Below are 27,480 nucleotides of genomic sequence, written 5' to 3'. Positions count from 1 at the left end.
AGTTTCGATCAGAAAACTCAAACCGTTTGACACTTTTTTTTGTTGACGTCCTGTCACTGCAGGAAGCTTCAATGAAGCAGAGATTTTAACAAGAAATGCCCAACAAAACGACGGCTACAACTGGCACCGCGCCCTGGCACCAGCAGGAGCTCCCAGCGTCCAAGCAGTGTCACTGGTTTCACTGGCAGGTGATTGGTCCAGGCCACATCGGCACGTGACCAGTTGAGGCTCACGTAACAGTTGGATTATAGAAAAAGAAACAGGAGCACGGTATAAAACCGGGGCTTGAGCAACAGCCCGCAGCGGGATAACATCGTCCCTGCAGGTGTTGCCAATGGGGGCCGGCCGTGAGGACTTGTCTGACATTTAACAGAACTTCCCCGGGCCACGTTCGGTCAATCCCCGGGCCAAGTTCGATTCCCGGATCCCATTCTACCATCGGCCTTGGTCTCCCACCATGGATGAAGAAACTCATCTCGACTCTTGCCTGGACAAAGACGCCCGCAACCTTGGCGTGAATGATGTGTACGAGATCGCCAAGTTGATCGGCGCCGAGTTGGAGAAGCTGATAGACAGCTATGGGAAGGAGGCTGTGGAAGGACTGATTCCAAAAGTTGTCCGCATCTTGGAAATGCTGGAAAGTTTCGTGGCTCGGAATGGGAACACCGAGCAGGAATTGATACGAGCCTTCGTGAAGCTACAGGACGGAGAGAAAAGTACGGGTCATTACAAGGTTCGTACTCCCATATGACAGTGTTGGTTTTAGAGGATTGTTTTCTTCTACACCCGCACTCGTATATTACCAACATCAATGTAATACCTCCTCACAGCCTCTGCCACCTCTTTTCTGAGTTCACGCCAGCTATATGACCAGTTTCACGTGGATACAAAAGCAGTACAAAGCAATGCTGGAATATTTAGCAGCCGTGGAGAGAGAAACAGTTAACGTTTCAGATCGATGACTTTCAGTCTGAAATGTTGATTCTTTTTCTCTCCCACCACAGGTGCTGCCTGACCTGCTGAGTACTTCCAGCATATTCATTTTTTAAAATCGCGGCATCCACAGTTTTATTTTGCTTTGTGACCACCCGTGGTTTTGGCTCCATCCAAATGCGGCGGCTACAGCTGAGGAGGGGGACATCGATGATAACGCGGGCAGTTCTGTCCTCAGTACAGTTTGGGTTACAGGAGACTGATGCCGATATATAGGCTCTCTCTATTACAACTGGTTAACAAGTTCTCATCGACCAAGGTTACAGACCTTGGTGAGTCTGTTGTCATCGTGTATTTATGAAGCAAGCTCTTCGGCCCAACCTGTCTGCCAACGTTTATGCTCCACGCCAGTTTAATGATTTCCACCCTTATCTAAAATTATCAGCGTATTTTTCTATTCCTTCCTCCCTTCGTGTCGTTATTCATATTGCAGTTAAATACATTCCTGTGTACTTCTGAACACCAGCTCGGAGGAACACTTTACAGGGCACAACTGACAGAGGGAGACGGTAACATACTGGACTTGTGGTTGTAATGTCAGTAAAACCATCAACGTTTGCTGTAATTACGTTGTGAAAGTGACAACGGGGTGTGGAATAATCACATGTACAGACACATTTGGAAATCCAGGAAGTGCAGTTTCTTTCGATGATTCCTGTCTTCTCTCTGGAGGGTGTAGTTTTGGAACCTTTTCCCAGCATAAGCTCCAGAAATCAGTGATTTAATGAGGTTTAAATATATAAAACTATTCTTGCAATAAAACCCACTTGTAGATGTTATGTTTTGTTGCATGGAGTGCAAGTGAGTTTTTAATGGAGTTTTAAACCTAATCACTGCCTATACACCTCACCAGCTCAAAAGTACCAACTTTATATATGTGGATTGTAACTATGTCAGGTCAATGCTTAAAAATAAGTATATTTTAGAATGTTTTTCGCTTCTAAAGTTTATGAAATTTCTGCATAATTGTTTGTTTATTTTGTGGTCTGTAAAATTATAAAAAGGTTATTTGTCAAAGTGATTTAATTTGCTCAGCCTGCCTGATTACATCATTGTTGTTGGATGCTAAAAATCTTCATGAACTGATGCACAAGAACAACTGGTGTCAGGAAAGGGGGAGTCTGGCTCACATAAATTGTTCTGTCTTTATTGGCATATTTCCTTGAGGTCACCAGTGAATGCAATATCTTTGCTGCTGCCTGTAAAATCCAGGCCTTTAATGTCAACTGCATCTGATGGCAGTTCTTTCACTTAGACACCTAACTAGAGTGTTTAAGAGGAGGATAGGGTAGGTGCACACAACCCCAGTCACCCCAGATCTATATTTGTGTTACTTCTGTTTTTTTTCTTTTATTGGCTGATATCAGGTGCAAACCAAAACCTAAAAATCTGCACTAGTAGAATTTTTCTTTGGCCGATAAGAAGTCCATGCTCTGTATTCAGAGCAACCTTATTCATAAACCAATGTAGTCTGGGCACAGGTTAGTAAGTAATGAGACTTACCAAGTGCATGCAGTGTTCCTAAAGTTAAAACAGCTTGCTGCAGCATGAGTGTGTGGGTTTCCTTCCGATGCTTCACTTCCATTCCACATCCCAAAGTTGGGTTAATTAGCTATTGTTAATTACCCTTTACTGTAGGGTAATGGCAAAAAGAATCAAAAGGGAGTTGATGGGCATGCACAAGGGAGGAGTTGCAGCGGTGCCGGAAAATGGGATGAATGGAACTGCTCCCTGGGTGTTGGCATTGACTTGATGAGCTGAATAGCTTCCTTCTGTCTTGTTATTGGGATAAGTATAAGATGAGATCAGGATCTCCATTTAGCTGGCCAAGCATAACTTACAGCCTCTAGAGCCATGTGGAATGAGCTGCCACAGTTTCTAGCCTCTCCTTTGACACATTGTTAAGCTTCCTCTTCTACACTCCGTGTAATGCGGAGCTAGACGTTTATCCAAATAACTGTGCCAAGAATAATCTGAGCTGTTGACAATTTTGACTGGAGCAGCTCTCCCCTTTTGGACTTTTCTAGTAAATTCCTCCTCCAGGGAGGGATCTTTTGTGACTTCTAGGCTCCGTTACTGCCCTCAACAGTGGTCTCCTTCTGCACCATCCATGTTCTAGGTTTCTAAGGCAGGTATAGTTGGGTAACTTATTTAATCCCTTATACAGATCACATTTTTTTCAGATCAACTTCACCCCTCAAACTGTTTGTATTGGGCAGCACATAGTTAATGGACCCGAACAGAAATTAGCCTTTAAAATGCTTCCGTCATCAGTTATGGCTTAACATCTCTTGTATGCTCCAACTCATCCATGGACTTCGGTGACCCCAGTCAGCTCCTGTCACAAGCTTTGCGTCTTCCTCTTTTCTTGCTTTTAGTACCATCGTTGTTTTGTTTTCGGTTATAATTTGCTGAGAGCCAGAGTTCAAAGTCTAAGCTGAATCAACTGCATTAAGCAGCCTTGAGTTAGCCTTCCTACAATCTCCTGTTTAACCAGTTTTTGGGATGTCTTGAATATGGATTGCTGTCACAGATTCCACAGTGGAGATTAGAAGTAACTATTGTAAAAAAAATAGAAATACTTGGTTTACTTGAGCCAGGCCCAATATGTGATAAGAGACCAAGTTAGTGTTTTGAGTCAATAATTTTTAATTGGTAATTGAGGTCCTGCCTTTCCACGGCATAGGGCAATATTCACCAGAGATATGGATATCTGTTTTGTGTTGCTTTCCACCTCAGACAATGTAACTTTATGCATTGTAAGTGGCCACAAACAAAACCAAGTTCACAAAATCATGAGAACAGTTTGCTTGGTTTCTACCTAAGATGATACACTCTCCCTATCTAGTTTCTTTTCCACAGTCATGATCTGCAAATGGGAAAAGAACAGACTCTCTCTCCTCTGCTTTAAAGTTCATTACATGTACTCCCCAGGTTACGGTAGGGTTCTGTTCCTGTGAACTGTTCGTAACCCAAACTGTTCGTAAGTTGGAAATGCGGTCACGAACAGAGTTCCCAGGCAGCAGAAGATGGCAAATCCATCCCACTGGTCTCCCAGACGTTCACTCGTGTGTATGGGCTATCTGTAACCTGGGGACAACCTGTACCCTAAAGCACTAAAGTCATAGAGATGGAGAGAATCAAATAGAGATACAATAAGGAAACAGGCCCCCCTGGGCCACTGGCTCCACCAACTATCAACTACCCATTTCCTTGCACTAATCCTACTCGAACCAGTTTTATTTCCCCACATTACCGCCATTTACAGTGGCCAATAAACCTACCAACCTGCATATTTTTGGGATGTGGGAGAAAACCAAAACACATGTGGTTACAAGGATAATGTAACCAAATTCCAGACAGACAGCACTGGATTGAACCTAGGTTACTGGAGCTGTGAGGTAGGAGCTCTACCAGCTCTGCCACTGTGCTAACCTCTTCCTTCCTCACACCATCCTGAATACACAAGGAACAGCTTTCTAGTTTGAATTGCATTTTGTGGCACTTCTTTCCTGAGACAGAGGAATTGTAAGTGTTACTAATTATGAAGGAACTACTGAGGAAGAAGAACATAGAGTAATTTAAGGTTTTATTTATCTCATGATGGACCAGAATAGCTTGACATTAGCGTAATGAAATCTACACTAATTATAAGTATTCAGTGCTCTTACCCCAGACTTTTCTGGAAAGGAACTTCTGTAAAGAGAAGGGAGATTGTTTCCATCTACAAAATATATGTAATTGAAGTTTTTATTGTGGCTAGGTGTAATTTTAAAGCTCGTTAATGCATCAGCAAGGATCCCATTATTCTAGGGCATTCAGTTGTCCTAGAATAGACCAGTGCTTAATCATCTTGTGTGCAAGAGAAGCTTATGTTTATTGTTAAAATTAAAGTCACAAATTTTTCCTGAGTGAGCCAAATCCTTTCTGATTAACCACTCCATCTTCCCTGTATGCTGCTTTTGCAGTTTATGGTTTAAAGGCTGAAATGCTGATGTTATCACAATTTTTACTTCCCCATATCTCAAAATTTGCTTGTGACACTAGCAATCCCATCTCTGTAAAGCTCGCACTCTCCCAGCACCTCCTTTTAATGTTTGGGGGTGAAATTTTGAGATTCATTGTTGCCACTTTCTCGGATGCAACTCGGCTGCTAATACTTTCATCTGAGTCAGAAGGCTGTGGGTTCAAGTCTCACACCTAATGCGAGCACAAAAACCGAGGCTGGTGCTCCAGTGCAGGACTGGGGGGTTGCTAAATTGTCAGAGGTGCACACAATTAGATGAAATTTTGAACTGAAATGAACTCTTTCCCCGTCATGGCCCTTGCACCTTATTGTCTACCTGCACTGCACTTTCTCTATATTGGTAACACTATTCTGCATTCTTTTATTGCTTTTCCCTTTGTAATACCTCGATGTACATATGTTTTGTATGGATGGCATGCAAAACAAAGTTTTTTTTTACTGTACCTCAGTACATGTGACAATAATAAACCAATTGCCAATTATTGGCTGACAGGTAGATGTAAAAGATGGCAAGATCAAAAGTAAGGATATTTTATGGTCACTTAATTAACATCACAAAGGTGAGAGTCTGTGAATTGGTAGCTGTTTTTGCTACATCACAACAGTGACAATATTTCAAAAGTTCTTAATAGACTACAAAGTGCTATGGGATGACCTGAGGGTGTGGAAGTTGCAAGTGTTTCTTTTTCCTTTCTGTCTGGGCATTGAGTGTTTCTGGAGAAGTGTCCTTGTACTGCAGGTATTAGGGATGCAATCTTGGGACCATGATGTATGGTGCATGAAAGAGGAAGGATGAGACTTTTCTCCTAGTCTTGAAGTTAGCTTTTTAAATTAACATCTTTAGTAATGGTTGAAAAATACAGGTAGAAAAATGTGGCTTATTGACAACAGAGAATCAAGCAAAGGAAAATCTGAGTATCTACATTCAGGGGATACATTTGGAATGTAAAGAGTTGAAATGAGCTGGTCACTGTAATTCTTGAACTTCCTCAAAATTGGCTGCTGCAGAGTACAAATTTGACTTGTCCATTGAAAGCACATGGTCTGTTAAGACCACTTGATGCTTCCTGATAATCTGTTTACACAAATAACATGCACATGATTAGGTTTTGAACTATGCTGTGCGGTGTAGAATTTTTAATGCTGGGAAATGGAGGTCATAATTGAAATTTATTTTTCTTGTGACTGCATTTGTGAATGGCTGCCTCTGCAAGTTAGTTCATTTGGTTAAATGGCTTTTCCCCACTTCCCTTTCTGTAACACCTGTCACAAACCAGCAACAAAAGAAACACACTGAGCATGATTCAGTGTTAAAAACTATTTTATTAATCACTACTTATGATAATACGTAAAATAAAAGTAAAAATGTTAGTATGTTAGAATTCAAAAATGTTAAACCTCGAACGTTAACCCCAAAACTAAACTCTTCGTGTGTGTGTGTGACAAAGTCCAAAACTCCCAGTTCCGGAATGGTTCTTAAAGTTCAGTTCCGCAAGCCATAAGGTGAAACATGAGCAAGGGCTTCTTCAACAACCACCGTTGTCTGAAGATAAGATGTAGATGTAGAAAAACATAGAGAGTACATACGAAATCCAAATGTTCCATGATGGAACCCAAACGACACTTCAGTGTTTACTCGGTAGTGACTTCCTCACCCCGAAAAGCATCTGAACCGTGGTCGTCCACACACAAATACCTGTTTCCTTCTACAGGTCAGCAACAAAGTGAACTCCACCGGATTACTTCCAACTTCCATACATGGATTTCAGTGGCAAACACAGTTATTGTTTCTCATCCATCGATAGAGAAAACAAGCAGGCTGGTGTCTCTCTCCCTTCTCTCTCTCTCTCTCTCTCTCCTTCTTCTGACCTCTTCAACAACGTCATTACGTCCTTTATCTTCTATTGACGTAAGCACGCCCCACACACACATACACACACACTCTATCTTAAAGGGACTTTCACTGAGTCCGTAACACACCGAACACCAAATGTATATTGATGACAGTTTATGCACAAACTTAATCCTGCTGGAAGCTGTTGTAACTGTCCAGTGAAACAGGTTTCCTGTATGTGACAACAATGTTTACTAAGTATGTGTTAACTCTAATGCATTTGCTGGAGCAGTCACAGTGGCAATCTCCCTTTACTGACCTATTGCCTTTATAATGGCCATGGACAAGCAAGCCAGTATTTATTTTAAGCATTGCAGTGTTTATTTTGGGACTCCCAGTCACTTTCTTTTGGTGCATTTCCATATCCATAGGAAAGACATTTCCAGTTATGGTTTGAAAGTTCTCCATGTCAAGTCACTGTTTCCTTTGTCACACCCTTCAGCAGCCTTCTATTTACTGTTTGGTTCTTTTAGTGGCAACCACAAGAGTGGAGGAGGTTTAACTGGCACAGTGGAATCAAGAAGGTTACTGGTTGCGGTTCATAGAACTTATTCCAACAATTAATCCAACATTCTAATTCCACAAATCTATTTGAGGCTGTGACAACTGACTCAACATTTTTCTGTCTGCATGGACATCCAAGTTTCAGGACTATACAACAGACTTGGCAAACAACACAGAACTAAACTGCCGAATTACAGCGGTCTCATGCTAAGTTTTCATGGACTGAAATTGAGTAAACAATGTATGCGGGTCACAAGAAATAATGACCAATAGTAATCTAGTAAATGGAAAAACAAAGTACAGAAGTTGGAAATCTAAAATAGAAACAGAAGATGGTGGGAACACTCAGCAGGTCAGGCAGCATCTGTGAATACAGAGACAGTTGATTTTTCAGGTTGTTCAAAACTGTTCACTAGAACAGTTGTACAGCATTGTCTAAGTCTGCAAAATACCTTACAGCAAATGCTGTGTTATTTTTGAATTCTAAGTAAACATTAGGTATTTCTTCCTTATTCTGTGGATGAGAAAGTTAAGATTTACCCTTCTTAAATCTAAGATTAGCCAGTTTGCATACCTATCACTCTGAAATCAAATGGTTATTTCAAAGTTCAAAGTAGTTTTCAGGCAGATCTTGTTGTATCAGGCGGTTCTAGTTTAGATCGAGTAGCTTCTACCAATTATCAAGTACTTGCCTTCACCTTATATCCTTAGTGCCAGGGCTAAGCTACACACTGATATAAAACATAGCAGATCCAAATATTCACCACACAAGGGGAAAGATCTTTAAACTTTTGTTTTGATCTTTGTTGATGTAAGTGAGGTATAATTTATGGTTTGGAATGTCTTTGGTTAAAGATCAGCATAGGGAAATGTTCTTTTTTTGTGTATAAATACACAGACATAGTTGGGTTACTACCCATTCAGTTCTTGGGCCTGGATTCGACCCTGACCAAAACTCTGTATTTCCAGGGATGATATTTCTTTTTCTTATCCTCTTTACAATCTTCGATTAGTCAGCTACTGTTTATCCTCACTCAGTTTTATTCTTGTTTTCACCACCTTCCCCCACACATTCTGCCACTTGCATGGATAGAGTGTAGTCTTTGACCTGTTTGATCTGCTTTCTGCCTGTTATTGCAGAGGTGGGAATGTTGAAAGGTGTATGTATTATAATTACAGTAAAATGCCAATGACCTGGCACCCTTGGGACTTTGGTGCTGGACTGGCAGGCTTTCCGGATATTGAATGTTACTCCTTTAAAACAGCCCAACTTTTATTTAATTTTTTTTTTTGCAGTGGTGTAAAACTTTCCACTGAACCTGGTGAGGTTTAAAGGGAGTTGGAAAGATGCTAGCACTCCAGACCTGTCTCCAGCAGAAAACCAACCCATGGTCCTGACCCCTGGTGTTCCAGATCCCAACGCTGAATCCAGCCAGGCTCCCAGCTCTGGCTACACACCCTGCTTGCACTCTGGTCTCCTCCCACTCACATTCTGGACTAAAGAGTGAGCCAGATGCCAGACTTTCAGAGTTTCTGAACAATTGGCTGCGAGGCTATTAGGTTTACTGTGGCTACATCATTCTCAAATATTTCATTTCATTGTTTTGACTATCCTAAAACAATCCATGTTTTCTTCTGAATTACATCAATGTTCTGTTTCTTTATTCGGCTTCTTTATTTCCAAGCCAAGGTGTTGGTTGGGGAGAATCTCCCTCGTTTTTTCATTGGAGCACAGATCTAGAGGAAAGTTTTGTGTTACACTAAAATATGCACAAGTAATAATATAAATTGCCAGACAAGGCAATTAATGTTTGAGCCAAGTTTCAAATGAAGATGCTTCTGTTGGAGCCCATTACTCCCCCCTATTGGGTTCGGTTGTCAGACTTCAAGATCTACAGACTGGGTGGCAAACACAAGACCATTTTATGGATGCTGCTAAACAGGTTGCAAGAACTTTACCAGAAATGAAAGTGTGTACATAAGCATTTTTTTTTGTCTGGAGTCTTCCTGGGCTATTCCCACCCCTTTCTTACTAACTGTTTATCAGTGTCTTCAGCAGGTCTGTAGGACCACAGCTTCTGTAGCAGCCAGAGAGATGTCAAATATCCCATCAGGCTCTGGGAGGACACTCTGCTGACCTCCCTTGTAATCCTGGGAACCAAAGAAGCGCAGTGAAGGGAAGGGTTGGTTCCCAGCATCTCTCCTTGCCGTCAGCAGAGTGTCCTCCCAGAGCCTGATTGGATACTTGACATCTCTCTCTGGCTGCTACACTTCCTGCCACAAATAATAGCTGTCTGCCTGCATTTCTTGCATGACAGACTGCAGGCTGTGGTGGAACAAATGTCACACCAAAGGATAACCTGTCCTTTGTTACCAGTGTTCTCTTTACTGCACTCAAACACGGGCATCTTACCTACTGTCAGCACAGTCTGATTTCTGTGGTAGAAGCCTTGTCAGATTAACCAGTGGATTTTCCAGTCATTGCTTATAATCTTATTATAGGATTTTTTTTTTCTTATCCCCATATGTACTGATGTGATAGTCATTAGTTTGGCTTGTAAATATCAGTAGTGTACAGTGTTTAATAGTTCCTGCATTGATTTCGGATCAGTTACCTGATCCAGGGATTCTATGTCACTGATGTTCCCACAATTCATGATAGCAGCAGATATCCTTCAATAGATCACTGAATTGTCTGTGCTCCTAAGTAGCTAGTTTTCTTAATTGTTACCGGTCTTGTAGAAAGGAAAGCATGGAACTTGATTTTTAAAAAGTGAGCTGAAGGGTTCTTTTAAACACTTTTATTATGAGTGTAACTGTCATTGCCAGTTGACTGGTCTTATGCAGCAAGGGGATTTCATTTACTCTCTCAATCTGTCTGTTGAGGGAAATTATTGACTAGTCACATCTATACATTACTCGTATGAGAATCTTGTTTGATGTCAACCCAGAATTCAGAGATGGTCTCGTCACTCAGATTGTCTGGTGGGTTTTGAAACCTCCTCTAAGTCATGATACAATAAGACGTGAGTGATAAGTTTGGTGCAGTTGAGTGCAGTAATGTGAACTTCCTTCCCATTTTCTGTACAAATCTTTGTGGTCTCTGAGATTGCCCACAACTTGGCCCAGAGCAGCAACATTATGTGTGGGATATGTGCGATGTTGAAATGACAACATCCGTTGTCTATCTGTGATTTTCATGAGTAGACAATGGTTTGCCTTCTCTTCAAACCATTGCAGTTGCTGGGGTAAGGATTCTCCCACTGTAATGATGGTTGGGAACTCCAGGAGTCCGAGCAGCGATGATAAAGAAACAGTGGTGTGGTATATGTCTTGACAGATTTGGATACACTTTCAAGTTGTGCTGGATCATTACGTTGGATACATGTACAACTTCCTGTGAAGTTGTGCACTGAAAGCTTATGGAGAATGGGGTTTTCTTGGATTTAAGACCCAAGATTAAATGTAGAATATTCCTCCAATAAATGCAGCCTGTGCATTTCATTCTTCTTGTGTGTTTCAGGATGTGGATCATAAAATAAATCTGTGGCACACCCGGATCCAAGAACTACAGAAGCAGATATCACAGCTGACAGGTGAAAACCAGCAGCTCATTAACCAGCTGGTTGAGATTCAGTCCCAGGAAGGTAACTTGGATCCCTCCTTTACATTAACTCCTCTATCCAAAATTTGTTCAAATACCTTCTTTACCATAAATGGATATATGATAGCAGCTATGTTTATAAGGGATTTACCAGAACATAAAAGAAATGAAATCAAGGATAAGTTAAGGCTTTTTCCTTTACCAGTTTTCAAATACTCTTCAATGTGGAAATACCCTTGCCAACATTTGTCAACATCTCAGGAAAGAATTAGTTCTCTAAATGTGCTTAGAATTTACTTTGCACTAAGGTAAGTTCTTTAAATTTTCTGTCCAGCTTGACTTGCACTGAAGTAGTATTCTGGGTTCATTTTATCATTTGTTTTCCTTATTCTTTCATGGGATATGGGCATCACTGGTGATGCCAATGTTAATCGTACATCTTTAATTTCACTTGAGGACGTGGTGGTCTGTGCCACCTTACTCTGTTTCTGTTCCTTTGAAAGTACGCCTACAATGCTGAGAGATAGGAATCTCCAGTGTTTTGATCCAATAATGTTGAAGGATAGTTTGTGACCTGGAGGAAAGCCTTCAGGTGGTGTTCCAGTGTACATATCACTCGTCCTCGCAGCTGAGTGTGGGAGATGCTGTTGACAATTCCTTGACGAATTGCTGCGGTTCATCTTGTAGATGGTACACACCACGACCATGGTGTGCCAGTGGAGGAGTGGGTGAAGCTTTATAAGGGTGGATGGTGTTTCTATCAACTGGATTGCTTTGTCCTGAAAGATGTCAAGCTGCTTGTTGGTGCTTCTACACCAGTGGGAAAGTATTCCGATACACTCCTGAATCAAGATTTGTAATAGATGAAGAGATGTCACTCACTGCAGGATACCCAGCCTCTGTCCACCTCTTGTAGCCACAGTATTTATTTGGCTGCTGCAATTTAGTTTCTGGTCAGGGCTGACTTCCCAAAATGTTCATGGTGAAGGATTTGGGGATTAATAATCCTGTTGAATACCTGGGGAAGCTGGTTGGATGCTTCCTTGCTGGAAATGGTCATTTTCTGGCCCTTAACTGGCAAGTAAAATGTGTGCCACCCATCAGTCCAATTCTGCATATTGTTCAGGTCTCATTGTATAAAGGAATGAGCTGCTTCTCTTATAATGGAGTCCTGGTCATTGATAAAGATGCTGCAAAGAGTTGTGCCTCAGGCATGCCTGTATTGTATAATATTTAAGATGTCTTAAGATTCCTCCAGTAACTCTATTGATTCCATACACCGAGATTAACTCTCCATGTATAAAACCAACAAAGGTATTTGTTTATACCTTATCCTCTTTATACCTGGATTTTCTCTTCTCTAAGCCCTCTCAGACCATCTTAGAATCAGGCAATGTTACAACAAAGTAGGAGCCCTACAAGTTCATACAGGCTATACATAAGAGAAATCCAATTAGTTCAACACCCTGCCTTCTCATTGCCTGCAAATTCTCTCCTTTCAGATACTTATCCCAATCTCTTCTGGATGCTGCAATTGAATCTGCTCCCAATATTACTACCCCCAGCAGTGCAATCCACTCGCTGCATAAGAAACAGTTTTCCTCATGTATATTTTTATTCTTTTGCTAATCACTTTCATATAATGGTCTCTGGTTCCTGATACTTCCACCAGTGGCAACAGTTTCTCTCTAATTATTCTGTGCTCTTCAGTTTTAAGTACACCTAATTCCCTTGCAACCTCCTTTTCCAAGCAGAGCAACCCAAGTTCCTTCAGTCTATCCACATAACTGAAGTCCTTCACTCCTGTTATTTTAGTATTTTTTTTGCACTTTCTCAAGTCCTCGCATTTCCTAAAGTATGGTGCTCAGAACTGGACAAAATACTCCCAAGATGGCCAGACGAATGTTTTATGAAGATTCATCAAGACTTTGTTGCTCTTGTACTCTTGTGTACAGAGCCCAGGACTCCTTTTAAACACTATCTCATTGTACCTTGGCACTTGCAACAAACTATGCACATGCACACCTAGATCTCTCTGTTCATGTCCATCTGTTAGAATTTTGCCCTCTAGTTTGTATTCCCTCTTTTCATTCTTCCTACCAAGATGTAACCCTGCACACTTCTTGGAATTAGATTTCATCTGTCACCAGTGTGTCAATATCTCCTTGAAGTCTAGTCCTATCCTTCTGAGTTTATTGTCTTTTCAAGTTTTGTATCCTCTGCAGATCTGGAAATTCCTCTCTTTGACGTTTACAAATCATTAAAGCAGTGGTCCTACTTCTGCCCCTTGGGGGGTGGGGGGGACTCCACTCTATACTTCCCTCCAATCCAAAAAAAATACCTTTCACTATTGCTCGGTATCCCATCACCCAGCCAGTTTCCCTGCCAATTTTGCATCCAAGCTGCACTCCTGTTTATTACATGGCTTTCTGTCTTCATTACAAGCCTGCTTTGTGGCACCTTATAAAATGTCTTTTGGAAGCTTTTGTATACCACATCTGTTAGGGATTTAACAAATCCTGCAGGGGTTTAATATGGAACAAATAGAACTACGTGATGTGCTGTTAACATTTCTTTATTAGACAGCCTCTCTAAGAAGGAACGGGAAGTAATGCTAAAGCTAAAAGAAGTGGTTGATCTTCAAAGGGATGAAATTCGAGCTAAAGGTCATGAGATCTATTGCAAGAATGAAGATGTGGATGCGGTAAGTTTTCACCACCTGGCAATGCTCTTTGTCTTTTGCAATTCGTTGAAAGTAAAGAGTTGCAAAAATAGAAGTCAAATTAATGTAAAAGAATGGCTTTGCAAAAAAAATAATATGGGTCTATTGATCTGCAGATGTTATCTCTTGTTTCTAATAAGATTTCTTTTGCATTTTTGAGTTACTTTTTGCATTATACCAGGTCTCTCAGTTTTTCTTCACACTGTAACATAAACAAGCTTTTTTAACGTCGAAAATCAGTTGAAGACACTTGACCGAAATGCAGGGAAAGCTGGAAAGCAGGAAAGATTAGAAAGGCAATCAAAAGGCTGTTTGGAGCTGTTTTTTCTTTCTTGAAGAGTGGAAGGCATTTAGCAAGAGTTTCGGAATGTTGAACCCAACAGCCAAAGTCAAGGCAACTAATGTTTTAACCCCCATTTTAGTTGTTTACTATTATATTTTTTTTGTTCTTTTTCTCAACTCATTGAGTTTAAAGCTCCTGAACTGGGGAGATATGGAGATAATTTGCTTCCTGTCCTTTGAGCTTTTTCTCTTTTACTGCTGCAAGAGCCTAATGTGTGTTCTGGGATGGCCTTTTAACTAGTAGTGCCCGAGGAAATGTTCTTGCTCCTGGTGGTATCTCTCTGAGATGACAAACAATGAGAAAATTATGAAATGCAACCCCCAGTGCAGTCTTATTCTTCCCAGTCCTGACTGAAATAAAATGCAAACATGTCGTAAGCCCTTTACTTGCATCAATAGACATTTGCAATGTAGGAGACCATTCAACTCATTATATTCATCCCCCATCCTCCAGGGTCCACAACCATGGATGAAAATCAAAAAGTCTGCAGGTGCTGGGAATCTGAAACAAAAACCAAAAATACTGGAGTTCTGAAGAAGGGTCACCCACACAAAACATTGACTGTTTCTCTTTCCACAGACGGTGCCTGACTTGCTGAGATTTTTGAGCATTTTCTGTTTTTGTTCTACAAGTGTGGAGCCTGCAGCACATTCAAGTGCTCATTCAAGCTCTCTTTAACTATGCTGTGGATTTGGCCTCCATCATGCTTTCAGGCAGGGACTTCTGAATTTCTCCTACTCATTTGGTTTAAAACAAGATCCTTAATGTTCTTAGCTCTTTATCAATCACCTTTTAATCTAATTTTCCATTGAATGCTTTGTTGAATTTTACTGAATTACATTTTTGCAGATAATTTAGCTTGAATTGGATCAACTTGTGTTGATGTGAATAAATAAGGGTAAAATTATCAACTTATTATATTTGAGCAAATAATTTCCCACTCGGCTCCCCCCAAACCATTAACACCCTCCAGCCATTCCAGAATCATTACTGTACAATCTAGAATTTTCACTTAACATAACTGGAAAAAACCTCAAAACTATGAACACTACTTTAAAATGTGTTATTAATGGGCTAATGTATGATTACCCCTGTTAATCTATTCTTGAGGCTTGTGTTCCTTCTTGGTCCCTTCCTCATTGAGTAAAGGTGACACTGTGCTGGTAACAGTGGTAGATTTTATTTGGTGTAAGTATTTGAGCTGCAGTGCGCGGGCTGGGGTTGAGAATTGCATTAATGTGAATAAAAACAAATATAGGTAACCTGAGATGAAAACACAAAATGCTGGAAATATTCACTACCTTTGGAGAGATTATGCAGTAAGAGGGTGCTATGTTTTGTGAACACTGAATCAGGGTGACCAACAAAGCTGCTGCTTTGGGATACCCTAGACTTTTGGGAATTATTTTGATGGTCTTCACTCACTTAAGTCTATGGAGTCGACTTGTGAGTTCACAGATGACAGCTGCTGCCTAAGCTTGCAGCAGCCATGTGCTGCTTGGGTCGTGGCTGTGATGCCATCCATCAATTATATCATTTGCTCTTCAGGTGCTCGCTGTTTAATCTTCTGGCTCCTGGTTGCAGTTAGGAAGTTGCAGCAAACCATGTGTTGTTGCATGTCATATCGATGAAAGGTGCTGGCACTGATGGCCTTGGCCCTGTCCCCAGTCTCTTCATAAGCTTCCATGGTTAGTGTTCATTCTGCAGACCTTCAAACAATGGCCTTGCTGACAGCAATCAAGTCTCAAAACATCATTGACTTTGCTAATTTAATCAGCAGAATCATGTAACCATGGCCTAACAAAGTTACAAGATTTAAATACAGATTAACAAAGCCCAATATTGTAAACTGATCAAAGTTGTTATCTATAAGGGAATTAACACTCTACTTGTTCGGTTGGAAATCTTTGCAACTTAAAGTGAGTCCACAGTAGCAGTTCTATGTCTCCCTTCAGTTTCCCTTGTTACCCTTTAAGTCCATTTCCTATCAGCTTCCTTCAAACTTCTCCTCGCCTTGCCTCCTTTTAGCTTTTTTTTTGTTAAAAGAATTCTCATTTCCTTTCTTCGACTGGCAAATGGACATGTTGTGTTGCCCTTCCCCCACCACTCAGCCCAGCAAAATACACTTTATAAAGAGTTGGTACATAGTAAGTGAGATTGTAGGGACGTTGTGTCTCCAGGCCATGAGCATGCTATAATTTTGAGTTGATCACTGGCTATAAAGAGTAAACATCCCAAAGACCACAAATTTGATATAACACTAGGATATTTATATACTTGGTTGTATGAAGTCATTGACAGTGAGTGTCTCTTTTAATAAAGCAACTTTTATTAAAGACAAAGCAAGATTACTTCATGTCCCACAGTTCTGTCGTGTATGATGTGATTTTTTTTTTTGCTATTCAAAGATTTGAACATTGCTCAAAGTTCCCATCCTGTGAGGCACATCTGGAGTTTGTCTTTGGTGCAGAGTGCATTGTCCTGAAGTTTTGTTGTGTTAGTTCATGCAGTAAAATTCAGTTTAATGACTTTCTCATGCTAGCTGTTGGTAGTTTTAAAAACCTTTGCTTATAATTATTCCTTGTCAGTAGTGCTAAGTACAATACTTAGGAGCATCAGCGCATTGTACTCTGCCTCCGAAATTCATTCTTATTAGTTTCAATGGAATGAGATTTGGAGGCAGAGTGCAATGTGCTGACACACTTATACAGTTTTGTCCCCTCGAGCAAGAATGAACTTGTTGACTGTGTTAAAGTGCAGATTAAATGAGTTTTTCTTAAAGTGACCATAAAAGTGAGGATGCAAATGAAGCAAGAGAAACCCAATAAGACACCGATGTGGCCTGATCATGGGACACTGCCATTAGTTTACTATTGAGAGGGAAGAATAAGTTAGGCATAAATCCCTGGGAAAACCTGTGTCCTAAGTTCTGGGCCAATATGTCAACCACACAGATCTCATTCCCTACCACTGCCTAGTTAACTTTTGTATCAGACTGTGGCACATAATTCCTCCACACATCATTGGCCATGGCACTGGGGAGAACTCCCTAATGTTCACCAAAATGTGACCACTGATTAGTTTATGCTTATCCAAGAGGATGGATAGAGCTTTTTAAAGTCTCATCAACAGTTTAGCTGCCTAGAGATCCATCTCCAGCCAGTGGCACCAAACGTGACACATAATTGCATCAGCATGATGTACTCTTCCCCAGATTCAGAAGCCAGTATTTAATACCACCAGCCATGGATGAATTTCTCAACAACTAACGATGACTCAGACATTAAGATGCTGGTTCTGGATATTAATTTGTTTTTGAACTCCTACTCTCATGTGACCAGATTGACCAAGATCACCTCCCTTCTTCCAGTGTTGTGAAGCTGTAAATTGCTGAAGGCTCTGGTTTTATTCTGTGAGATACTGATATGGTTTACAGGATTTAATCTGTCTTTGGGAGACAAATAGAGACATGTCTGGTTGTCCCCTGGTCAGGAGAAACTGGTTGGGCTCCAGTTCAACTGGATGTCTCACTTCATGAAAAGTCCAAGAGTTTTCTGAGGATTGAGAGTTTAAACTGTCATGTGCTGTACATGCATGTGGATTAATGATTGCCTTAGTGTAAATATGCTGTAATTTTTTGGTTGCAAGTTCCAATTCTGCAGACTTGGGTTTGGAATGATTGACTTGCAGTTCTTAACTTTAAATTATGACCTTCCCAATGGAAGGTAGGTGAGTGTTCAGCTTTGATCTCTGAAGCACACGAAGTCCAAGTTTGATCCTCAAACTATCTGTACTCGGGGAAGGAATATTTGGAATACCACAGTTGTCCTTTGAACACTGCTGTTAAAGAGCAATGGAATTGTTTCAGCCTCTACTAATGGAAAGTATGTGTATTTTGTGCAGTGATAAAAGTCTGGTTCAGCTGTGTAAATTCAGGGCAGGTGATTCGGTCCAAGGAGCAAATGTCTATTGTGCATCTTGCCATCCAACACTTTGTTTTTAAAATCTGCTGGAGAGAACTGGTAACAAATCCCTCAGACCCCAACCCAGCAATGTCCTGAAATCCTTTTGTGTAGGAAAAGGACAAGAATGCTGTAAAACTCTGATAATCCACTACACAATTGTTCGGAAATTCTGATGGCCCGGCATCTGGCTCACCTGATTCTGTTTCCCACACACCACCTAAACCCACCAGGGCCATGTCTCCAGTACCTGCTTCAAACACACACCAGGACTGTTCCCTTGCTTCCATTAAACTCACCAGGGCCCTGCTTCCAGCACTCCCTTTAAACACTGCAGCCCTGTTCCCATGCTCTGTTTAAACTCCCCAAAGCCCTGTTTCCATGTTCCTTTTACAATTATTGGGTTTTGTTTCTGTGCTTCCTTTAAACTCACCTGGTTCACTGGAAACTTTGTGTTACTATATTGTAACATCTAAAAAATGTGAACGAAAAGTGTGTTGGTATGTTAATTGGAATGATACCCAATGGTCTGTAAGATCTGAGTCCAGCACCACTGCGATCCGATGGATGCCGGATTATCTGACTGGGGCTGAGGCAGAAAACAGCACTGGTCGAAAGGTACTTTAATCTGAATTGATAGCACTTCAACCTGTGGGAATTAAAGCTTAATCTCCCGAACCACTGTTGCAGATGGCCTAGGGATAAAGATCATGGGGCATTAGCCAAGTGTTAACTTTCTCTGAACACTTTAATTATTAGGATGGAGGTAAGCAAGCACTTTGGAAGCAGAAAAACTGCCAGGATCAGTAATCCTACCACAGTTGGGAACCCATTGACAGTCAATACCACTTTAAGATGAAGCTGAGAGAAGGGTGTGGTGGTGGGGAGAAGAGAGCATTAGCAAATCCTGCCTGCAAAGGCTTTTTTAAAATCACTTAAATATTTGGAAAGCTTGTTACTGGAAAAAAACAAGTTGCCACTTGTTGATCTGACTGTTGCACATGCTGCTTTGTTACAGCTGCAGGAGCAGCTGGATCGCGTTCTTAAGGTTAACAATGATTTGCGACATAAAACAAACATAGTTCAAACCCAGCTGAAAACGGTGTTGGAGAAGAAGGCTGAGCTGGAAGTCACGGTGCAGGAAAAGGACAAAGAAATAGACAGACTGCAATCCCACCTGACTCAGGTTAAGAAAGAAAACTGCATTGACCAAAAGGTATTTAATTTCATTTTGCAGCACTTTGTAAACCTCAAAGTTGGAAACGCACACATTTATGCCCCACTCCTGAGACTTGAATAAGTCCCCAAATATGTTGCAATGTGTTATTGGTATTGGTTTATTATTGTCACTTGTACCGAGGTACAGTGAAAAACCTGTCTTGCATACCGATCGTACAGGTCAATTCATTACACAATGCAGTTACATTGAGTTAGTACAGGGTAAAAACAATAACAGTAAAGAGTCACAGCTACAGGGAAGTGCATTGCAGGTAGACAATAAGGTGCAAGGTCACAACAAGGTAGCTTGTGAGGTCAAGAGTCCATCTCATCGTATAAGGGAACCATTCAATAGTCTTATCAGTGTCTGAGTCAATATGGAAGTATTACCATGTGTAGTGGGATCACTGTAACCACCACAAGAGCTGGAGGAGCTCATTGGCCTAACATAACTGATAACAAAAGAGCGAGCTTAGAATTTGGACCATGGAAAGGTTGATTTTAATTTAATTTGTTGGGGGAGGATGGAAAATGAAAGACATCCCAGGAGTCATTATTGAATTAGAAATTTAACTGGACCAGTCGGATAAAACTAGGTATCCTTTGCCAAGTAACTTGTTCCTCCTAATCCCACAAAGCTTTTACACCATCTGCAAGGCTTGTCTGGATGAGTGCAGCACCAACACTCAACAATTTCTTTACCAACCAGGCCAAAGCAGCCCACCTGATTGGCACTCCATCAACCTCCCTTAACATTAATTTCCCCACCACCACCACCAGTGAACAATGGTTGTGGTGCGCACCAGCTATACAATGCACTGTAGTAACTTGTGAATGCTACTCGAACAGTACCTCTGAAACCCGTGACCTCTCCCACCTGGAAGGATGAGATCTGTGGGAACAGCATTATCTGAAAACACCCTCCAAATCCTGTACCTTCCTGACTTGGAGATGTATTAAAGTCATGGAGCAACCAACCAAACAATACTGTTCACTACACAGTCTGCAATTATTCAAGGAGGTAACACTACATCACCTTGTCCATCTCAAATCACACTTGACATTAAACACTGGCTTTGCCAGCAACATCCACATTCCATGAGGGAATAATAAAGGGCTGCAATTTTTGAAAATCTGAAAGAAATGGAATCATTAATAGGGTGGACAAAATGAGCATCTTCAAATGGTCAGAATGGGCTGCTGTCAGAGCATTCTTAAAACAAACATAATTCATTTGAAGGACTGTGTGGAGGAAGCCAATGAATAGGGGCGAAGGTGCTCTGTGCATTTCCCCCGCGCACCCCCCCCCCCCACCCCAATAGAAGAGCTGGTTTTACTGGCTGCACTTTCCTGATTCCTATCACACCTTTATGCTGATCAAACCTGACATGATGTTTTCAAGACAGTTGCAGCAGTCGACTTCAAGTGTCCTTCACCTGTTCTTCTCTTTTAAGGTGAGCAGAGCTGGAAGTGCACCAAACATCAACATGGCCGACAAAATCATCATCGATGTAAAGGATCCAAACCGGCCCTGCTTCACAAAACAAGAAATGCGACAGATTCTGCATGAGCGCAACGAGCTGAAAGCAAACTTGTTTCTGGTCCAGGAGGAGCTGGCGTACTACCAGAGGTGAGCCTGTTCTGTAGGGTGTAGCAGAGAAACATTTGGTTGCAATTCATTGATTGCTGGGGTGGGGTGGAATGTCTGGGTAAAAGGCAGATATGCAGTCCTTGATTCTTTCCATCTCCCTACTACCTTTCCCTGCCCAGAAAGCGGATTGCAGAATCAGTCCACTGTGGTCAGGTGAATTGCAATTTAAAGTACACATTTAGATTACAATCAAGTTTAGCTTGTAAGGGTTAAGGTGCATGCAGTTTGGAGATCTAGAGACCACCTTTGGCTGCTGAATGATTGAAACGTGTACTGCCTTGGGCGGCAGAGGCTTGGAAGATGTGCTTTGATATTTGCAGAGAGATTTTCAACGATGGAAAGTGCCCGACGATTTTCATGGAAGCAATCAAGACTGCAATTAAGAAGCAAAGGAAAAAAGTGAAGGCAAAGATGCTGGGAATTCCGGAAAGCATGTGTAGCAGGTAAGTGGCTTCATCTGAGGAGAGCAACGACAAAAATTCTGTGCCCGCCCTACTTCCAGTTTCACCTTTTTCAAGCCTAGTCTTGTCCAACAAGAAGCTCTGTATTTGTATTTTCCTCTCGTCATCCAGAGTGATGGTCTTATTAGATCTGTTCCTCTTTTCAATTCCCCTGACTGCTAGTGCATAGGTTTTCCTTCGCTACTCTGACTGGTGAATGTGCCACCTGGCGTATGTAACCCCTCACCCTGCTGAACTGGAAGCTGGCTACTTTAGTTGGGTGGCCTATCCATTATCATTTAAATTTAAATCCGAGGTTGGGTTTGTTTCTTTTTTCACTCTGGGCTCTGTGCCATCTTTGAAACCACCTGGTATTGAACCTGAGTCCCAAGAGATAAAGACTTTAAGTCTTCCCCATCTGACGTCCTTCACTCTGAGATCATCGTCTGTTTGGTGCAGTAAGTTTGTTTGGTGACCTATTCCTTCTCCAAGAAGGCCTGTCCTTTCTCTGAGTACTATGTTCTGAAGGACAAAATGATCAACCCAGGAGGAATGGCTAAGCACTCGGCATTGTCAGATGGACAACTGGTCCATCTTCACCATACCAGTGAAGCAGAAAAATAATGGAAATAGTGTGCAGTAGAGGCAAAGGATTAAAACCTCAATTCAGAGCATAATATTTATTGGAAGGTAATAACATAACTATCTTTCCATCCATTTCTTTCCCCTTTATCTGGAGTCTCCTCGTCACTCTTTGTGAAGAGAATTTGCCCCAGTGTTTTTTTCATCACTTTCCACAAACACATTACATTTTGAATTGTTGCTGTGGCATGTTGTTCAGGTGCTTTTATTTTCTTGGATTTGGTACAAAATGGCAACCTTTACTCCAACACTGCATCGAGATATCAACTGAGCACCTTGTTTAATGAACTGAGTTAGTGCTCCATCCAGTGGATTTGCTGAGAACTGAGGAAACCTGCTCAAGCTACTCGTCATTTGCTGTTTTTAACACAGACAATTTTAAAGCAATTGCATTTGTTTCTAACAGGCCACATAATGATGGTTTTGTTGTGGAAAAATTAATTCTTGTCTCCTTTCAATTGCATTCAGCAATGTTGCCATGAAATGCAGATCTTCCAGGTGGTTCCTTTTTAGGAGTGCTGTAGCATGTTTTACTGTACACATTTACAAGTGATTTGTAATGAACTGAGAAGTGAATACAGTAATTCCTCGATTTAACAGATCCAGTCCTGGAAAATCTTTAGTGAAAGCTCATAGGTTTAAAAAGGCTGGGTGAAATGCATTATGAATTTTGGTACAGAGTATTCATGGACAGTAACACACCATTCATTACAGTGAAAAATAGTTCTGTAATTCAAAGGCAACTACCTCAAAATCAATGATGTAATAAGAACCTGTAAACCAAGGTTTGTAAATTGAGCAAAATCTATCGTAAGTCATTTTAGAAACCTTTGTCTGCCAGCTTGTTGTCATGAAGAACATGGTGTAACAATGGGGAAAATTACAGCTGCTCAGTAGGGCTTAGAAGCAAATGGTCAAGAGTTTTCACACTAGCGTGCACATTCTGTCCAAAATTTTGCTTGTTTTAAGTAGATCTTGTATTCTTAGTCTCATTTACATTCAGTGAATGCAATATTTATTGCCACTGCCAATGTTTTAGAAAATAACTTAAACAAAAACATGTGCCTAAAGTGTTATTTCTGAGGTAACCTGATGCAGTTTGCTAAATAAAAGTGAAAATAGATTTATCACAAAATATTTGACCAGGTTAGTTCAGTACCTGTAAGTAACCAGTTTTTAATTGCTGAAAATGTTTTGTTTTCAGAGAGCTGAATGGTCTACTGGTTTCATTGATATACAGTAATCAGTTTCTTAGTAAATTAAAGAATATAGTTAAAAGCTTTTCTGTAACTATTAGTGAGCTTGTCTTTTTTGTAAAAAAAAAAGCTTAAGTTCCCCAAAGACCTGTAAACAGACCTAATAGGCTGAATGGATCAGTCGAATCATCCTTAAGCATCGACAGTTTTGTGAGTGGGGCCAGATTGGGCATAGATTTTTTTTTAATATATTAAACCATCTTAGGCCATGGACACTCAGATTGTCCTTTAAAATTCCTCAATGTTCAGTTAATTCAAGGACAATTAAAACTAACTTCTGCAACCTGTAGAAACTCCAAACTCATCCAAGTCTTATCAATTCCACAACTGGGTACTGGCTCAGTAGACAATTCCATTTATTTCCTTTTTGAGGGTTAATGATGCTATTGCAAGCCATGTACATCATGATTTCTGGAATCCATCTGTATTTTTTATCTTGGAGAACATTGTAAGAGCCATTTGCTGAGTGGGCAGAAAGCCACTTTACTGATATCAGTTTGTATTATTTTCCTAAAAACAATCTTTGTTCCCAAACAGTGATGAAGAAGATAAAGATGCCCTTCCCCTTCCCCTTCCCTGCTTCCCACAAGATGAAATGGACGCCAAGCCACCCGAGTCGAGAATCAAATCTTTGTAAGTTTTAAGCCAGCTTGGGTGAATTCCTTATTGTCTTTATTATTCTGGGTTTGCTCATTGGCTGACTGTAATCATTAGAATAGGTGGGTGTCAGAAACAATGAAAAGCATTTTCTTTGTGACTATGGTCTATTATTCTTGCTGAGTATGACCACATACACTACCCAGTGCATTCTGGCAAACCCAGAGTATCCTATTTGTTACAATATATTCCCTGGATACGATCGTCACTGGCAATGGTAACATTTACTGTCCATTCCTAATTACAATTCAGAGTAATTAGGAACCACATTGTTGGGTCTGCAGTCACATAAAGACCAACATGGGTAAGGGCAGCTTACTGACTTCCTTTCCTGAATAACATTAATGAACCAGTTGGAGTTTTGTAACAATATTGTAGTTATTGTTGATGAGCTCAGCTTTTTTTTTTCTTAATTGCAGATTTATTTAGTTACTTGTGTTTAAGCTTCCCAGTTACTGTGCCGAGATTCAAACCCACATCTCTGGATCCATGGGTCAGAACTCTGGCTGCTGGCCCAGGACCTGATTCAAAGGATGTGGAACAAAGTGAGACAGATATCAGATGAATGATCTGAGATTTACAAAAATAGAACAGGGACGTTTGTGTTCTCCACTGGCTATGGTGTGCAGGAACAGATCAGCTAGATTGTTGAAGGAAGGGAAAACAAAGGGATACAGGAATGGAGCAGATCCATGGGACTGGGATTTCTGCTCTTGGGGAATAAATGTCACGGTAGAATGGTTGACCCCTGATCCTGTGTCGCAATTTATATGTACTGTTACTGGCTGTTATGGCCTGGTGTTCCATTTGCATAAAAGTTGGGTGCTTAAGTATAAACCAATAATCCAATTTGTACGTATATTTCTTGCACTTCTAAGAACACAGAAGGAAGCAATTTGGTCCATCGGGTATGCTATCCCATCAGCCCCATTTACCCCTCTCCTTATTTTGCTGTAGTTCTGAAAGTTATTCTCTCCCACACCTACTCAACAATGCCCCTTTGATTCCTTTTGCCATTGTGATGTGGGAGGAAACTGGAGCACTAGAAGGAAACTCTCATGGTCATGGATGGAATGCACAAACTCCACACTGATGACACTTGAGGTTGGGATCACATCGGGTTCCTGGCTCTCTGTGGCATTTAAGGAGGCTGCTCTGCCCATAGGATACATGCTGGCTTCCAGCAGATCACTCCCAACAATCCCATGCTTCCTCTCCTTATTTCCCTGTGGCTATGCAACTTGTTCTCCCTCATGTGCCCATTAGCACTCCGTTTGACCCTTGTTGCCACTTACAAAGTTTACGTTGGTCAATTAATCCACCAGCATGTCTTTGGAATGTGGAAGGAAATGAGGGAGCATAGGTTCAAATTAATGGGTAGAAATGCTTAAAGGGAGCTGAGGTCCAGGTCAACATTCCTTTAGCTTGCTTTCTGCTCCAATGTGGTCGTGAGCTTATTAATTGAAAGGTCGTAGGTAACACTTGATTTTCCCACTGGACAGACAGTAGAGCACACAGCATTTTGGATTTTTTCACATGCTACTGTGTAGATTGCGACTTCTTCAATTGGAGATATGGTTTAATAAGTGCCTGCAACCTTTGTTCTCAGTTGCCAGAGACAATTTGTCCAGTTGTTACAGATGTACATGTTGAAATGTTAAATTGCACTCAGTGGCTCAGGTGCAATGGATGGACACACGAACTGGGTGTGAAAGCCTAATTTGATTGCTTCAGTTCCCTATGGTGTGAGGCTCCTTTGGAAGTCAAGGGATTGGACAGGATCAGAGACCTGGAGCATGGAAGGAGGCCATTTGGCCCATTGTGATTTAGTTTCTTTATATACTTGAGTTGTAGAGTTAACTAGCATGGAAATGGGTCCTTGCACCCACAGAGTCCATGCTGAACATCAAGCACCCTTTTATACTAATCCCACTCTCCTCACATTCTCATCAATGATTCCCAGATTTTACTACTCATCGACACTCTAGGGCTATTTGACATTGTGAACCTGCACATCTTTGGGATGAGAGAAACCAGAGCATTCGAGGGAAATCCACAGTCACCAGGAGAACAAACAAACTTCACATGGATGGCATCAGAGGTCAGGATTGAACTCTGGTCACTGCAGCAGCACCACCCAGGCAATTAAACAAGTTAATGTAAATCCAACTGAATTCTTTATTTTTGAGCTTGGAATTCAGTCACAAAACAGTAACAGTTCCCATTTTTCCATTTTCATTCTCTATAGTTACACAGTTGCTTTCCTGTTGATAAAATTGCACACTTTCATAATCTCTTTATTACTAATGCTGTGTTCTGGATCAAGGTCGGGCATGGGATCTACAGAATCATCGAAATTTACAGCACAGTAAGAGGACATTCGGCCCATTGTGTTCATGCTGTGCCTTTGCAGAACACCAGCTGCAGGAGGAGTTGTGTATTTTTAAAAAATATATTGCTGCTTTATTAGTATATTCTATTGAGTGAGTGTTGACTACCTTGTAGCCTTAATGTTTACTCACTGTTCATGGAACATTTTTTTTCCTAAGCACATGACTCCATGAAATTTATAATGAATGCCTATTGCTTGGCTGAAGAAATGAAGACTTGCATTTGTACATTGGCTCATCCCCCTCAAACCACTAATTTTGAATTACAATGCACCAAATTGCTACTAAATGGGGAGAAGATTGAAGAAGGATTTTTAAATTTAATTTTTTGCCTTTTGGGTATGTGGGTGCCACTGGCAGCGCCAACATTCATTGCCAATCCCTACTTGGCCTTGAGAAGGTGATGGTGAGCTGTCATTTTGAAGCATTGCCACCCTTCTGGAGATGGTACTCCCACAGTGCCGTGGGGCAGAGAATTACAGGACTTGGAGCCGGTGATAACGAGGGTTGGAGATGTATTTCCAAATCTGCATAATGTGCAACTTGAATAGGAACCTGCTGGTGATGGTGTTCCCATGTGCCCACTGCCCTTGTCCTTGGTAGTAGTGGGTTTGGAAGGTGCTGTTGGACTAGCCTGAGTGAGTAACTGTACTGCATTTTACAGATGGTAAACATTTGTGGGTTGCTGGTGAGGGAATGAATAATTAGGATGGGTGATGGGGAGACAATCAAGTGAGCTACTTTATCCTGGATGGTGTGGAGCTCTGAGTTGTTGGAGCTGCCCATTCAGGCAATTGGAGGGGGCTCCATCAGATTCCTAATCTACCTTTATAGATGGTAGAAAGTCTTTAGAGTGTCAGGAGGTGAGTCATTTGCCACAAAATACCCATCATCTGATCTGTTCTTGCAGTCACTTAATTATGTGGCTGGTCCAGTCGAGTTTCTGGGCAGTGGTGACCTCCCCAAGATGTTTTGGTGGAATATTGTGAGACTGTAATGCTATTGAATGTTAAGGAAACATGGTTACACTCTCACTTGTTGGAGATGGTCATTGCCTGGCACTTCTGTGATGCAAATGTTATTTGCCACTTGTCAGCTCATGCCTGAATGTTGTCTAAGTCTTGCTGTGATTGTAATTTAACTGTCCTATCATCATGAACATCCTCATGTCTGACCT

General features: G+C 41.1%; 1 protein-coding gene across 1 annotated transcript in view; it reads left to right on the top strand.

Moving 5' to 3' along the window:
- The window catches only part of rilp (Rab interacting lysosomal protein), a 40,643-nt gene that overhangs the window by 211 nt on the left and 12,952 nt on the right, over positions 1–27,480 (top strand). The window contains exons 2-8 of the mRNA XM_052035265.1: positions 63–733; positions 10,942–11,065; positions 13,605–13,726; positions 19,068–19,265; positions 20,722–20,897; positions 21,239–21,361; positions 23,794–23,889. Of these exons, the coding sequence (XP_051891225.1) occupies positions 458–733; positions 10,942–11,065; positions 13,605–13,726; positions 19,068–19,265; positions 20,722–20,897; positions 21,239–21,361; positions 23,794–23,889 (1,115 nt within the window). The 5' untranslated portion in view covers positions 63–457. The remainder of the gene's footprint in view (positions 1–62; positions 734–10,941; positions 11,066–13,604; positions 13,727–19,067; positions 19,266–20,721; positions 20,898–21,238; positions 21,362–23,793; positions 23,890–27,480) is intronic.

The sequence above is a fragment of the Pristis pectinata genome, chromosome 21 (assembly GCF_009764475.1).
Source record: "Pristis pectinata isolate sPriPec2 chromosome 21, sPriPec2.1.pri, whole genome shotgun sequence".
Taxonomy (NCBI): Eukaryota; Metazoa; Chordata; class Chondrichthyes; order Rhinopristiformes; family Pristidae; genus Pristis; species Pristis pectinata.
Note: the sequence above shows the minus strand (reverse complement) of the source record. Positions and strands in the feature narration are given on the sequence as shown.